The sequence below is a fragment of the Gopherus evgoodei genome, chromosome 2 (genome assembly GCF_007399415.2).
Source record: "Gopherus evgoodei ecotype Sinaloan lineage chromosome 2, rGopEvg1_v1.p, whole genome shotgun sequence".
NCBI classification, from domain to species: Eukaryota; Metazoa; Chordata; order Testudines; family Testudinidae; genus Gopherus; species Gopherus evgoodei.
In genome coordinates this window covers 45,863,251-45,879,282 of record NC_044323.1, presented here as the reverse complement: position 1 = coordinate 45,879,282, position 16,032 = coordinate 45,863,251, and the positions used below count along the sequence as shown (strand labels likewise).

Sequence of the window (16,032 nt, the reverse complement as noted above, 5' to 3'; positions counted from 1 at the left end):
CTACTTCAAGCAAGTTCTTGGAAACATCCAAATTTTATTTTACAAAACTGACTTCCTATCACTACTAGATTAAAACTTATTGAAAGGGTTCTTGATCAATCATCCATGCTGCAGCTTCGTAAAATTGCTGGTTTTTAAGACAATTGCGTCATTTATTGAGAATAAATGTAAGACTTCAAGACAGAATGAAGTACGGTAATTTAAATCAAGTTTGATGCTTTGAAAAACTAATTTGAAAATTTGTACTATTGCAGTTTTGGATTAAAATTTATAATGAACTAAACTATAAATGCTACTACTGGTAGGAAATCTCACTTTAATCTTATGAAACTGCTGTAGGCAAAACATGAAAAATTGAAAATGAATGCCTTGATCCTGCACACTCATGAGCACGTATGTGACTTTACTCACATAAATAGTCCCATTTACTTCAGTGGGACTATGCATGCATTAAATTAAGCATGTACATTAGCATCGGGAACTACTATGGTGTATTTATTATATTTTTAGTGGAATGAAATCTTTGTCACTTCAAAATCAAATTGCTTCAGTATTAATGAAAAACATTATTCAGATTTTCAATACTTTAAAAAAGTTATAGTGAACTTTTTATATATATATCAGCCACGTTTTCCAAAAATAGGAACCTAAAATTAGAATCATATGTATGGGATTTTCAAAAGCAATCAAGTGACTTAGGAGTACAAATCACATTGACTGCAAACCCTGATGCAAGTGTATAGTCTAGTCACAGTATTGTAGCTTTCTTAACTTGTGTAGGTTCAGTAGACCAGAATGTGGGTGTTGGTGGCAAATGTAGCCAGAACTATTTGCTTATCGGTTATGAGAGTTTGTGTTCGTATCCTAGTAAGAATGTTAAGGCCTTGGATTATTAGTCTTTTTTAGCATACATGAGCACATTAAGTGTCAAACTTCTTCATAGAAAAGTCTGAAATTTCTACTAATTTAGCAAACTAAAGAAAAATATATAAAACATCCACTTTAACAGTTTGTTTATACAATGGAAAGAACGTACAGAACTAGCAATGTGTGCATTTAAAATGTTTTAAATTTTTACAATTATTTTTGTACACCTTTTTGTAAGAGATGGTCAACTACTAGCCTATAAAGTAGCTAGTAAATGTTTAGCCTCCCTACACTTAAGCTTAGAACCAAATTATTTCCCTTGACTGTTATCCGTTTACATGTGGTAAACATTGATTTTTGCATTAATTTTATTTGGAACACAAGCCATTACGGTTTTTTGTCTTCTCATCTGCAAAGTTTTTATTATGGCTTGGTCCTAAGAGGGGTTGAGTGCTCTAAACTCCCATTTAATTAGTGGGTGCTGAGTACAGTCAACTTGTTGAAGCATAAAACCTTTTAGGCAGTGCTCTGGCAGCAGTATTTCTAACCAATTTATGTTGTCTCTGATGGTTGGCATTAGAGCAGCTAAGGAATGCTGTTGTATGTGATATGTACATTTAAGGGTTACTATGATGTACTTAAATCTATATACATTTTTGTTTTAGAGGACATTCCTTATGATGTTACAATTACAAAGTAGGTTGTGCTTCTAAAGTAAGCTAGTTGACTGTATTTGTAACATCCCCAAATGGCCAGGCCATATGTCCTGTAGGTGGAGTTACATGTAGGCACCAAAATAAAAATGGCCTGACTTTCACAGGTGCTGAATACCTGCATCAACTTCAGTGGGAGTTATGAGTATACAGCACCTTTAAAAAGATACTCATACCTAACTTTAGAACCAACACTTTTACATTTGGATGCTTAGCTTTGAATCAGGAGAAGTATGTGTCCTTTTATGATTCTACACAGCTTGAAAGGGTGACACTGTCTGAATATCTATTTAACATCACAAAGATATTATACCAAACTTTTATATGAGAGGGTGAGAACATTGTTTTAAAGGCTGGTCAAAGCTTGGCAAACCAGAGCCTCTTAAATAATATATTTGCAGTTGCTGAGTGACTAAAGGGTGGGCTTTGGCACCTTAACTGGACCCTCTGAAAACCACTGAGCTGTCTTAGCTCCAGTTTGGACTGTGCTAGGTCTCTTCTGAACAATAAGGTGATATGTGCAAGTTCCACTTCCTGCCTCATATTCACTGGTTATAAGTAAAAGGTGCAATAGAGTTTGCTCACTGCAAGGTGTTGCAGAGACAAGCAGTCCAAGCTTCGTAGATTGACTTGGAGGCACTGAACTGTGCAAGCCTAGAACCAAAGCCATCCCTTGGGTATGGCAAATCAGGATGACCACTCTGGGCCCTGTGCTTTGGGGGACCCTGCACTTCAGTATGTGGGGGGTGGGGTTGGGGTGCCTGGGGGGGCCAGGTCAGCCCCGGGGACTGGAGTTGGTTCGGAGGCCAGCCTAGCCAGTCTCAGGGGCTGGCAGGAAGTGTGGGTTTTATTTCTTTTCCTTGTTTGCTTGCTGCTGCACTGGCCACCAGCATCTAGTGCTGACAGAACATGCCACTGTCAGACTGACCCCATCCATTGCCCTTTTGCCCTGGACCCCTCCCTTTTCTGTGACCCCCCAGCACAGGGAGCTTCCCTAACACAAGCCACCTTGTGCCTCTGCATCATCCCTTGCCCCCACTCCCAAGACTAGTGTCCCCTCCCCACACCAGATTTCACCGGTATAAAAAATGTTGAGGGGCCCATACAGGTTGATTTGTCCCAGGCCCCGCACCCCTCTAGGGTTGGCCCTGCCTACAGCAGAACTCTACTATCTGCTGCGCAGTAAGTAACCATTAAGGAGTGGGAAAAGTGAAAACTGGAAAGAAAGGCAAAGTGCAAAAAAATCAGGCCAATAGCTCTGATCCCTAGAGCACAGAGATTTGCCACTCACTGTCCAAAAGCGGAGGGAGTGAGAGAGTTTTACTTCCCCAGGTGAACAGCCTATAATTCAGCAGCAGCACTCAGCGGCTCTGCAGATGGCACTTGAGGCGGGTTCTCAAGCCTCCAGCGCCCGACAGCCTGGACTAAGGGCTTGTCTACATCAGAAAGTTGCAGCGCTGGTGAGGGAGTTACAGCGCTGCAACTTTGAAGGTGTACACATCTGCAGGGCACCACCAGCGCTGCAACTCCCTGTTTGCAGCGCTGGCCGTACTCCCGTTTTGTCTCGGGTGTAGAGGATCCAGCGCTGGTGATCCAGCGCTGGTAATCCAATGTAGACACTTACCAGCGCTTTTCTTGACCTCCGTGGAAGGAGGAAGCCTCTGGTAATCAAGCTGGTCTCCTTTCCCGGTTTGCTCTCTCGTTCCCGGAATCCCGAGCAAGCAGGTCTCCTTCCCTGCGGTTTGCAGGGTGGTTCGGGGAACGCGAGAGCAAACCGCGGCAAAGCTGGTTTCCTTTCCCGGTTTGCTCTCTCGTTCCCGGAACCCCGAGCAAGCAGGTCTCCTTCCCTGCGGTTTGCTGGGTGGCTCCGGGAACGCGAGAGCAAACCGCGGCGAAGCTGGTCTCCTTTCCCGGTTTGCTCTCTCGTTCCCGGAACCCCGAGCAAGCAGGTCTCCTTCCCTGCTGTTTGCTGGGTGGCTCCGGGAACGTGAGAGCAAACCGCGGCGAAGCTGGTCTCCTTTCCCGGTTTGCTCTCTCGTTCCCGGAACCCCGAGCAAGCAGGTCTCCTTCCCTGCGGTTTGCTGGGTGGCTCCGGGAACGCGACAGCAAACCGCGGCGAAGCTGATCTCCTTTCCCGGTTTGCTCTCTCGTTCCCGGAACCCCGAGCAAGCAGGTCTCCTTCCCTGCGGTTTGCTGGGTGGCTCCGGGAACGCGAGAGCAAACCGCGGCGAAGCTGGTCTCCTTTCCCGGTTTGCTCTCTCGTTCCCGGAACCCCGAGCAAGCAGGTCTCCTTCCCTGCGGTTTGCTGGGTGGCTCCGGGAACGCGACAGCAAACCGCGGCGAAGCTGATCTCCTTTCCCGGTTTGCTCTCTCGTTCCTGGAACCCCGAGCAAGCAGGTCTCCTTCCCTGCGGTTTGCTGGGTGGCTCCGGGAACGCGAGAGCAAACCGTGGCGAAGCTGGTCTCCTTTCCCGGTTTGCTCTCTCGTTCCCGGAACCCCGAGCAAGCAGGTCTCCTTCCCTGCGGTTTGCTGGGTGGCTCCGGGAACGCGAGAGCAAACCGCGGCGAAGCTGGTCTCCTTTCCCGGTTTGCTCTCGTGTTCCCGGAACCCCCCTTGAAGCCGCCCAACAGCGCTGCAGTGTGGCCACATCTAACACCACTTGCAGCGCTGGTTGCTGTAAGTGTGGCCACTCTGCAGCGCTGGCCCTATACAGCTGTACTAATACAGCTGTAACAACCAGCGCTGCAAAACTTTAGATGTAGACATGGCCTAAGGCAGCTGAGAGTTGGAGGGTGGAGAGCGGCCGCAGTGCGCAGCAGCAGCGGGGCGGAGCGGGATCCACCCGAGCCGCCTCGGCAGAGTGGCAGGGGAGCGAGAGGAGGGGTGGGCGTGGAGCTTCCCGGCGGCTCGGAGGGAGAGGTCAGAGCTGAAGGCGGCCATGAGGCGCCTCGACCAGGGCCCCCGCTGAGTCCGCAGCTGAGATGAGGGGCCCAGAGGTGATGGGGGGAGGGGCACTACAGGGGTCCCGCTCCCCCACAGGCGGTGTAGCCCGGTGCACACGGACCTGCGGAGCTAGGCTGGCTGCTGACAGCACAGGTGTGTGAACGGGGTTCCGCTGAGAAATGGACCTGCTCCGCCTCCGTACTCGGGCAGCCGACTAGGAAGCCGCTGCTAACGTTACTGAGGCAACGACGCCTTATGAGTCCCCGCCTCTTTGCGGGAGGCCCGGGCTCTTGCTTTGTGATTGGCTGATCCCCGGTCTTCTGTTTCCATGGTGATCGCGTGCGGCTCCTAGGAGAAGAGCAGCTGCCGGGCGCGGGCCGCGCCGCTCGAGAGCACCATGAACAGGAAGAAGCTGCAGAATCTCGCGGAGTCGCTGTGCAGGACCGCGAAGCACTGTGAGTGCGGGGCACGGCCCTGGGCTCCCCAGCAGTTCCCAGCCCCGCGCCAAGCAAGGGCCACGTTCCCCCAAACCCCGCTTCACCGTCCCAGCACCTCCTCTGCACCCTCATCTCCATGGATCCAGCCCCCTAATGCCCAGCCCCGCCCCAGGGCGGCATTCCCCATGCAGCTCCCCCATCCCCATGGAAACAACCCCCAGGAATTCACCTGCAGGTCCCCATTGCCGTGGAACTAGGCCCTTCAAAACTCTTCCAACTCCCTTAGAAAACCCATGTCGGTCCCCTTACAAAATCAGCCCCACTGGATCCCACTCACCCCTCATGTATCTGCCACACAGGATGTTGTATTTCACTCTGTATATCTATTACAGTCTTACAATGTTGTAGGCCTCTCAAAATTTGGGCTCTGAAATTAAGATGGGGAACATACCTGTCTCTATATGTTGTAAAGACCTGGCCAATGTGTAACATGGTCTACTACAAAGTGGAGTCACAACTAATTAGTTTGTAAAGGCCTTGCTAAAAGCTAATTGGGAATCTCCTTTAGCTTGAGTAGGAAGATGTGAGGTCTACTTTAGCTGTCACCATGGAATGAATATAGTGAACAGTACAATGAAAGTCACGAAGCTCTTGTTGGTCACACATTTGTTATAATATTTAAGAAAAGGATGTGTAGCTGAGAGAAGGGAGAGAGGGCTAGAAGATGCTTATCTCTTTCTTTAAGCCTATATTAAGCTATATATGGACACAAGTTTTTAAGATATATTGAAAACAACTGTATATTGTTTTGTTGTGACATGAAGTCCATTTTCACGGGAATGGAAATGGCATTGGAGCAGATGAGCTGGTGGTTCAGTCTGATTCTGAAGAGACCAATTTCAAATATGGATCAGTTAAAAGAAAAAAGTGCCAACGTATTATGAATCCTGATTTTAAAAGCCTTTACATAGCATTTCTCCAGCTTCATTAGTGATATTTCTAAATATAATAGCAGACTGAAACAATAGCTTTCTTGTCATTTCTCACCTTGACAGCATTACAGAGTCTAAAACCCACTGAAAATTAATGAAATGATAGTATCCTCCTTTACATAGATCTGAGCTAGTGTTACCTCTCTTTTTGGAAAAATTGCCTAACAGCTCATGCCTCCTCAGGAAAGGGGCTTCTGTTTTGTCGTTGGTTTTTTTAACTTGTTAAAGATTTATTACAATGTTAAGATTGCAGCTTCGCCTTAGTTTTGTATGAAACTTAATATTATCACCTCTGTGATAACTTTTTTTTATTTCACAGTCAATAAAATTGAAGTGGAATGTCTTATAAAGCTCTTCCACACCCTGGTGGTTGAACCCAGTGATCGGCATGCCATCATTGGCTTAGATCGTAACATGTTCAGAAACATTCTGCATGTCACATTTGGGATGACTGATGACATGATTATGGACCGAGGTGAGATTAACTGATTAAAAAAGGCTGTGATTTCTGTAAAAGACACATAGAGCAACAGCGTCCAAACTGGTCTGTGAAGCACGTACTAGTGATCCACAGAGTGTTCCCAGTTCACATAATGCTGGCTTCTCGTTCTTGTTGCTCTGCAAGAGCATTGCAGACAAGAGCCTTGATGCCTGTAAAGGTAGCTGGAAACAAGGAGGAGGAGCTGCATATATGTTAATTAACACCCCCCAGACAAAAATCCTACCAAAACAAGACACTCCACTGTATGCTAATCTCCCCCTGGAGATGAGAAAACAAATGTGACAGATATTAGTCATATTGCTTAATGCGCTACTAGAAGGTGCTCAGATATTCTGATGATGAGTGCAGTACACCTCTACCCCGATATAACGCTGTCCTCGGGAGACAAAAAATCTCACCGCGCTATAGGCGGGACCACGTTATATCGAACTTGCTTTGCTCCCCCCATTCCTTGTTCCCTGACCGCCCCCTCCAGAGACCCTTGTCCCTAATCACACCCAGGACCACACCCTCACCCAACTCCCCTGCTCCCTGTCCCCTGACTGCTTCAATGCAGCCCCAGCCCCAGCTGTGTCACCAGGGCGGGGGGGTGTTGGGGGAAGGTCCCACACTCACCTGTGGCAGGAAGCGGCGTGCCGCAGCTGGAAGCTGGTGGAGTGGAGCGGGCTGGGGCTGGGCTGCTCTGCTTCCGCCACTGCCTGTGAATGCGCGGGGGATCCCTTCCCCTAAGCCCACTCCTCTGTGCAACATGGCTGGGACCGGGATGAGGGAAGTGGAGCGGGCTGCTCCTGGCACCCCACTAATCCCCTGGGCCATTCTGGGACTGCAGGGCCCCAAAATTGCCCACCCACAGCTCCTGCCTCCTAGACCCTGGAGAGGGGAGCCCCTGAATGCCCCCAAGACCCTCTGCCCCTTATCCAACCCCTCGGCCCCAGCCCCCAGCCCTTAACATGCTGCTCAGAGCAGCATGTCAGAGATTTACCACATTGTATGTGAACCGGTTATATCGGGTCGCGTTTTATCAGGGTAGAGGTGTATAAGAACCTATACAGAATAGAATAGTTGCTGTAGTTGCCACAAGGATGTTGCACAATTGCAAGTGGGATTGTGAATGGCAGGCGAAGTGATGTGTGTGATTTGATTTGGAGGCGTCCAAAAGACAATTTATTAAAATATAATCCAAACTATGGAGAAATTTGACATTCTTCTTCGAGTGCTTGCTTATTCCATGTTAGGTGTGTGCGCGCCACATGCACGTTCGTCGGAAGATTTTTACCCTAGCAACACTTGGTGGGTCGGCTGGTCGCGCCCTGGAGTGGCGCCGCTCTGGCGCCGGATATATACCCCTGCCGACCCAGCCACCCTTCAGTTCCTTCTTACCGCCCGTGTTGGTCGTTGGAACAGTGGAGCGCGGCTTAGCTGACCTCCACTTCCCTAGCTACTCGTAGTTCTCGTTCATTATCGTGTATATAGTTGTATAGTTATAATCCTTTTAAATGTTTTTTCTTTACTAGCATAGTTAGTTTAGTAATAGTTAGCGGGGTTCGGGGAGTAGCCCCTTCCCCGTACCACTGCCAGAGCCCATGCCCGGCTCACCGGGTTTCAAACCGGGCTCGGCCTGCCACAAGCCGATGCCGACAGGAGATCCATACGACTCTTGTTTGAAGCCTCGGGGAATCGCTCTTGACAGGTAAGTGCCCCATTTGCAAGGCTTTTAAGCCGAGAACAAAAAGGAGCAGGACTTGCACTTACCCCTCCGCCTTCGGCACCGAGCACTGGTCATTCGGCAGGCAGAAGTGCCTCCTCGGCACCAGACCGTGCCGGTACTGCCAAGGCCTCTCGGCACCGGCCGTCGCCGGCACTGATGTCGACTTGGCACCACTCTCTCTCTCTGAAGTCGAGAGAGCCTAAGACTCCTCCTGCTTCCGTGCCAACTGCACCTCAGCCAGAGAGCTCATCTAAGTTGGATCGCCCGGCACCGACACCTGCAGAGGCACTGATGACGTCGGCACCGTCAATTCCGGTCCCACAGGGCCGCCGAATCCAGTGCCTGACAGCTCCCCGGCACGCACCATTGTTGAGCTCCCTGCTCCTGCAGCTTCCATGCCAACTGCACCTCAGCCAGAGAGCTCATCTAAGTCGGATCACCCGGCACCGACACCTACCGAGGCACCGATGACATCGGCATCGTCGATCCCGGTCCCACGAGGGCCGTCGAATCCAGTGCCTGACAGCTCCCCGGCACGCACCATTGTTGAGCTCCCTGCTCCTGCAGCTTCCATGCCAACTGCACCGCAGCCAGAGAGCCTATCTAAGTCGGATCACCCAGCACCGACACCTGCCAAGGCACCAACGACGTTGGCACCGTCGATCCCGGTCCCACGAGGGCCGTCGAATCCGGTGCCTGACAGCTCCCAGTACGCGCTGTGGTTGAGCTTACTGTTCCCTCCACACTGAAGACATTCCCAACAGCGAGGGATCTCATTGCCAAGGGGCACCGTTCATGATCACGGTCCCGCAGATGCTCCAGGTCTTGGCACTCTCGCTCCTGACGCCACTTGCAGTCCTGGTGTTGTTCCCCTCCTTGGTACCGGTCGCACTCGCCGCACCGGTCGGTATCCCATTCGCTGACTCGCTACTCTCGGCACCGTTCCAGCTCCCGGCACTGCTACAGGCACCATGACTCCTGTAGCCGCTCCCGACCTTGAGCCTCGAGATCTCGGTTGACCTCCCGGCACCGCTCTGGCCGCAGGTCCGGATCTCGTTCCAGGTACCGGTACGCCTCCCGGTGCCGAGCTGGGCAAGGTCCGATAGAGACAGAGACTCTGCCCATGGCTTTTCAGCACCTCAATGGCCATCCAGACACGCATCAGTATCATCCCACGCAGACAGCTCTTATGCTCAGGACCGCGATTCTGATGTGGCCACCAACAACCTGAGAGCCCATGAGGACCTCCTAAGGAGGGGAGCACTCAACATGGACCTCCAGGTAGAGGAGGTCCCGGAGGTAGAGAACCTGGTAGTGGACATTCTATCCCCGGATGCCCTGCTAGAGGGGCCCTACCCATTTATTCGGACTATCCAGGCGAATGCCGGTACTATATGGCAGTCCCCAGCCTCTATCCCTCCTGCGGCCAGGGGAGTCAAGCGTAAATATATGGTGCCCTCTGAAGGGTACGACTACTTGTATCTCCGTCCTCCTCCCTGCTCACTAGTCGTTAAGTCCATTAAGGAGAGGGAACGGCATGGCCAGCAGGTGCCAGCCCCAAAATCGAAGGAGGCTAGGCGAATTAACCTACTCGGCCGCAAGGTGTACTCTGCAGGGGCCTTACAGCTCTGGGTGGCAAATCAACAAGCCTTGCTTAGCTGCTATAATTATAACACCTGGGTGGCAGTGGGTAAGTTTATGGAGCTTCTCCCTCAAGAATCCTGCCAAGAGTTTGCTGCCCTCTTGGAGGGTGGGAAAAAGGTGGCCAGAACTTCCCTCCAGGCCTCTTTGGATGCAGCAGACTCAGCAGCCAGGACTCTGGCCTCGGGTGTTGCCATGAGGCACATCTCATGGCTTCAGGTTTCAAACCTCCCGCTGGAGCTGCAGTATACCATTCAGGACTTACCATTTGATGGTAAAGGCCTCTTCACGGCAAAGACTGCCTCAGGCTGCAAAGCCTGAAGGACAACAGGGTCCTAATGCGCTGTCTTGGCGTGCATACGCCGGTGACCAAACGCAGGCCTTTCCGTCTCCAGCCACACCGCCGTACTCTGTGCCTAGCCAGAGACAGGACTTTGGCAGGCGGCGCGGCCAAAGTGGTCGCAGACGACCGTCAGGACCCCAGGACGGCCAAGATCAAGGTCCCTTGCAACCACCACCGGGACCAAAGACGAACTTCCAAAGGTGAACCCGAGGGCGGCGTACCAGTTACAGGCTGGGATCCCACTCCTACTTCCTCCTGGCGGGATCCCAGTTAACTTCAGATCGCTGGGTCCTACACACACTGGAGTATGGGTACCACCTCCAATTTGTTCCTACTCTGTCCCTCTTCAGGGACCCCTCTCATTAGTAATTCCTCTTACAAGAAGTGCAGATGCTGATGGACGAAAGGGGCAAGGGGTTTTACTCCCGTTATTCCCTAATCCACAAGTCGAACGGAGATCTCAGACCTATCCTAGACCTGCGAGGACCCAACCAGTTTATGATAAGGTTGAAGTTCCGCATGGTATCCCTGGGAACCATTATCCCGTCCTTGGATCCTGGAGACTGGTATGCCATCCTCGATATGAAGGACGCATACTTTCACATTGCCATCTTCCCTCCGCGCAGGAGATACCTCCGCTTTCTAGCCAACCGTCAGTACTTCCAGTTTACGGTCCTGCTGTTTGGCCTTTCTACAGCCCCACTGGTATTGACCAAGTGTATGGCCATAGTCGCCGCCTACCTCCACCAACGTCAGATATGCATTTTTCTGTATCTGGACGATTGGCTTATCCGAGGAGACTCTGAGACACAAATCACTCAGCATGTGGGCATCGTCAAGGACCTATTCACACGTCTAGGCCTGATGATCACTATAGAAAAATCTACTCTGGTTCCCACGCAGAGGTTAGACTTCAAAGGAGCTATCCTGGACTCCGATCTAGCTGGAGCCTGCTTACCACAGCCGCGGTTTCAGGCGACGGCAACAATCATCCGAGATCTGCAGACTTTCCCAACGACCTTGGCTCGCACTTGTCTCAGTCTCCTGGGTCCCATGGCTGCCTGCAAGTTTGTAACCAAACACGCCAGGCTCCGCCTCCATCCTCTCCAAGTTTGGCTCAACTAGGTGTACCGCCCGGACAGGGACCCAATGGTCACGATAGTCACCATTCCCTCGAGCACCCTAGGCTCCCTAGAATGGTGGCTAACTCCCTCCCTGGTGTGGGCAGGGATCCCATTCCATCTGCCCCAGCCCTCAATGTCCCTGACGACGGACGCGTCATCTCTCGGCTGGGGTGCTCACCTTGGTCACCTTTGAGTTTAAGGCCTTTGGTCTTCTCAGGAGCTGGCATTCCACATAAATGTCCAAAAATGAGAGCAGTCCGCCTGGTGTGCCAGGGGTTCCAGCAGCAGCTGTGAGGCCATGGTGTCTCAGTGTTTACAGCCAACACAACGGCCATGTGCTACAAAAACAACCAAGGAGGGACATGGTCCTCCCCCATTTGTCAGGAGGCCATCCATCTCTGGGACTTTTGCATAGCCTACTAGATAAATCTGGTAGCGTCCTTTCTCCCAGGCATTCGGAACACCTTGGCGCATTGACTCAGCAGGTCTTTCCTGTCTCACGAGTGGTCGATCTGCCCCAATGTAATGCATTCTGTTTTCCAGAAGTGGGGATTTTTTCCCCACATAGACCTGTTCGCTTACAGCGAGAACAGGACATGCCAGATGTTCTGCTCCTTCCAAGGTCTCTCCCCGAGATCGATCTCGGACGCTTTCCTGATGCCATGGAAGGGCCAACTCCTTTATGCCTTCCCACCGTTCCCGCTGATTCATAGGGTCCTGCTGAAACTCTGCAGGAGCAGAGCGCGCGTCATTATGATCATCCAGGCAGCACTGATACACTATGTTGCTCGACCTGTTGATAGCCAACCCAATTAGCCTGCCACTCCTCCCAGACCTCATAACTCAGGACCACGGCAGGCTTCGCCACCCGGACCTGCAGTCTCTTCACCTCACGGTGTGGCTGCTGCGTGGCTAAACCAGGGTAGCAGGAAGCCTTCCACCTGGTCAACATACCTGGCCGAGTGGAAGCGTTTCTCCTACAGGTGTGAAACACTTGATCTTTCTCCTACTGAGGTCTCCATCCCCTCTATTTTGGACTACCCCTGGCCTAAAACAGCAGGGCCTAGCAGTATCATTGCTGAGGGTACACTTGGCAGCCATCTCTACCTTCCACCCAGGCTAAGGTGGACGTTCCGTGTTCTCACACTCTATGGTTTCGAGGTTCCTCAAGGGCTTGGAGCGCTTATACCATCAAGTACACTGCCCAGCCCCACCCTGGGACCTCAACCTGGTTTTAACCAGACTTATGTCTCCCCCATTCGAGCCGTTAGCGACCTGCTCGCTGCTACACCTGTCTTGGAAGACAGCTTTCCTCGTAGCCATTACATCGGTCAGATGAGTCTCTGAGCTCAGGGCTCTTACGGTGGTTCTGCCGTACACTATGTTCCACAAAGACAAGGTGCAGTTATGACCACACCCGGCTTTCCTCCCTAAGGTGGTTTCGGCCTTTCATGTTAACCACACTCAACGCAATGGGGGAACAATTGCACTCCCTGGACGTCCGCAGAGCGCTTGCATTTTATATTGACTGGACAAAACCATTTCGTAAAACCCCCCAACTCTCTGTTGCAGTAGCAGACCAAAGGTTAGGCCTACCCGTTTCCTCTGAGGCTCTCATCTTGGGTGATGGCGTGCATCCGCACTTGTTATGATTTGGCTCATATTTCCCCAAGCCACATCACTGTGCCTTATACCAGGGCTCAGGCTTCATCTTACGCCTTGCTGGCTCGTGTACCTACCCACGAGATCTGTTGCGCAGCTCCATGGTCCTCAGTCCATACCTTTGCTTCGCATTATGCTCTGGTTCAACAGTCAAGAGATGCTGCAGCCTCTGGCTCAGCAGTTTTTACATTCTGCCACATTTCACTCTGACCCCACTGCCTACGTAAGGCTTGAGAATCACCTAACTGGAATGGATATGAGCAAGCACTCGAAGAAGAAAAGACAGTTACTCACCTTTGTAACTGTTGTTCTTCGAGATGTGTTGCTCATATCCATTCCAAACCCACCCTCCTTCCCCACTGTCAGAGTAGCCGGCAAGAAGGAACTGAAGGGTGGCTGGGTCGGCAGGGGTATATATCCGGCGCCACTCCAGAGGGCGCCCAGCCGACCCACCGAGTGTTGCTAGGGTAAAAATCTTCGACAAACGTGCACGCGGCACACACACACCTAACTGAAATGGATATGAGCAACACATCTCGAAGAACAACAGTTTCAAAGGTGAGTAACCATCTTATTTCTTGCTTAGAGCAGAAGATAGAAGTTTCTTATGAAAAGGCCATTGATTGACACATCTGCATTGAGTATGATCTCTCACCGCTGTGTGATGTTTTCTTCCAGACCCGGGTCACTGTGTTTTCCCCACCTCAGTGAGAGAGAGGTTTGCTGTTGCTTAACTTGTGTATCAGTTTTCTGACACCCACATTCAGTTAACCACCGAACAAACTCCTCAGGACTCTCCCAGTCCTTACTTTGCCTTGCCAGTTAACATTTGGTATGTGATGCTCCAAGAATAAGATATGGAGTGTACATATAAAAGGGAAAGAAAATATGGTGGCATATGCTTTGTCCAGGGTTCTGACCCACTGCATGTGGGTCACTCAATGACTAACTCTCCTGCAACTTTGTAATGGGGGAGGTGTGATCCTAAGAGCATACCAAGTCAGAGGGCAAGAGGCTATAGTATGTAGCAGTGAGTCTCAATTGGCCTGACCAGGTCAGTGCACCCCACACATTGTAGTCATATTTATTTAAAAGGTGCCTTATCATTGGACAACTATCAGCTCACTGATCATTAATATTCTTGCATGATGTATGTATGGTTGACATGCAAAGAACAATACAGACATGCTGGAAATATGTGACTAAAATGTGTTTAAAGCAGGCATGTCAGAGAAGTTGATAAACAGGTTTTTCTTAGACAAAGATTTGTGAACTCCCCCTGTCTTGCAAGCCATGGACAACAGGGAAACATCAGCAAAGCAATAAACAAAGCAGTCAGCTCACAGGCAGAAGGGAAGACATCATTTGCATTGTAAAAATTGCAGCAGGAAACATTGCATGGGAATTCACCAGGATGGGATACATTCATCAAGATGGTGTCACCCCAACATCACACCTTCCCAGAGTAGGCAAGAGACTGAATCCCCAAGCTGATCTTCCTGGCTCTTGATATCAGGACATTGAACTTTGGAGGAATATAAGAAACTGGAAAAAGACTTTGCTTTATCCTTCACCTGAGGTGGCAGAGTAAACCAGTGCTTTGGGCTCTTTGTTGGTTCTTGGCTAACATAAGCGTCAACAACGCCAACGCCTATGTTAGCCAGAGCACTCACGGAAAAAAATTAGGAGGTGCTTAGCACACACCAGCAGCCAGCTTCCTCTTTCTCACCAGCGCCTCCCCCCACCACAGATCAGCTGTTCCATGTGGTGCAGGAGGGGCTGGGAGGGGGAGAGAGAAGAGGGGATGGGGCATGCTCCAGGGATGGGGTGTAAAGAGGTGGGGTGGGTGTGGCCTTGGGGGAAAGGGTGAAGTCAGGGCAAGGGCAGGGGCAGAGCAAGGGCAGGAAGGAGTGGGGCTTGGGGGAGAAGGGGTGGAGTGCGGCCAGAGTCTGGGGGGGAGCAACCCCCAGGTAGAGAGGAAGTTGGTGCCTATGCTGCCTTGCTGGAAGAATGACTGTGGTAAGACTCTAGTTTGTTAAATTAGATTATAGTCTTAGAAGTGTATTTTTACTTTTGTTTGTGTCCATTTCTCTCCCTACTCCTTCTATTTGATGTCACGTACATCTAGGTTCTATTAGTAGTAAACTTGTTTTACTTTTACAAAAGCATTTCAGTGCTGAATATTAAACCAAAAGGTAAAATCCGCAGCTAATCTAGCAGGCTGGTGTGTATTCTGTCTCTGTGGAGGCAACATATTTAGTAACCTCTGTGCGGACCCAGTGAGAGGGACTGGATACCACTGGGAAGATGGTTCTGGGGAGACTCAGGACTGGAAGGTCTGTTGGTATCACCCTGCAAGGAGTAACCAGTCTGGTGGCAGCCATGGTGAGGCCATAGTGCTGTGAACATGTTGCTGGTGTCAGGGCTCTGAACCAAAGCTGCACAGCACAGAAGCACCCAGGACTGCAGGGCAGGCGGTGACACAACCCCTTACTGGTCTGAGCAAACCCCCAAAGTGTTACAACCAGCCTCCTCGCTAGAGTGACCAGATGTCCTGATTTTATAGGGACGGTCCCGATTTTTCGGTCTTTTTCTTATATAGGATCCTATTACCCCCCACCCACATCCCGATTTTTCACATTTGCTATCTGGTCACCCTACTCCTCACACTCAGAAGCATTTCCCTGCAGTCTTCAGCCCCTGTGACTGGACACACGCAATAATTACCAGATTTGCTACTCCTGAGGGACTAGTATACACCGACCAGCTTGTTTGATTCAACTCTGTGTTAGCTCCAATATAACACAGCACTGTAATCTATAGTGAAAACAAATATAAGTTTATTAACAAAGGCTAAGATTTTAAGAGAGTGAGCAAGGGTAATAAGAATAATAAGTTACAAGTAAAACAAAAGTGTAATGCTTCTGCTAGACTAAAACTTAACTCTAACAAGCTAAGCTTGTCCAAAGCAATTTTGCAACTCTGTCCTTTCATGCAGTGTTTCAGCTGAGGTTGTTTGAGAAAGACTGTGCACTAGTATGCTAGTTGTAGTGAGTTTGTCAGGCCTGACAGGAGTTGCTGTTACAGAACACCGAACCCT

The 16,032-nt window shown here is 50.4% G+C and overlaps 1 protein-coding gene across 1 annotated transcript in view; it reads left to right on the top strand.

Moving 5' to 3' along the window:
* The first annotated feature begins 4,487 nt into the window (after positions 1-4,487).
* The window catches only part of EFCAB1 (EF-hand calcium binding domain 1), a 33,862-nt gene continuing 22,317 nt past the window's right edge, over positions 4,488-16,032 (top strand). The window contains exons 1-2 of the mRNA XM_030550568.1: positions 4,488-4,978; positions 6,272-6,427. Of these exons, the coding sequence (XP_030406428.1) occupies positions 4,921-4,978; positions 6,272-6,427 (214 nt within the window). The 5' untranslated portion in view covers positions 4,488-4,920. The remainder of the gene's footprint in view (positions 4,979-6,271; positions 6,428-16,032) is intronic.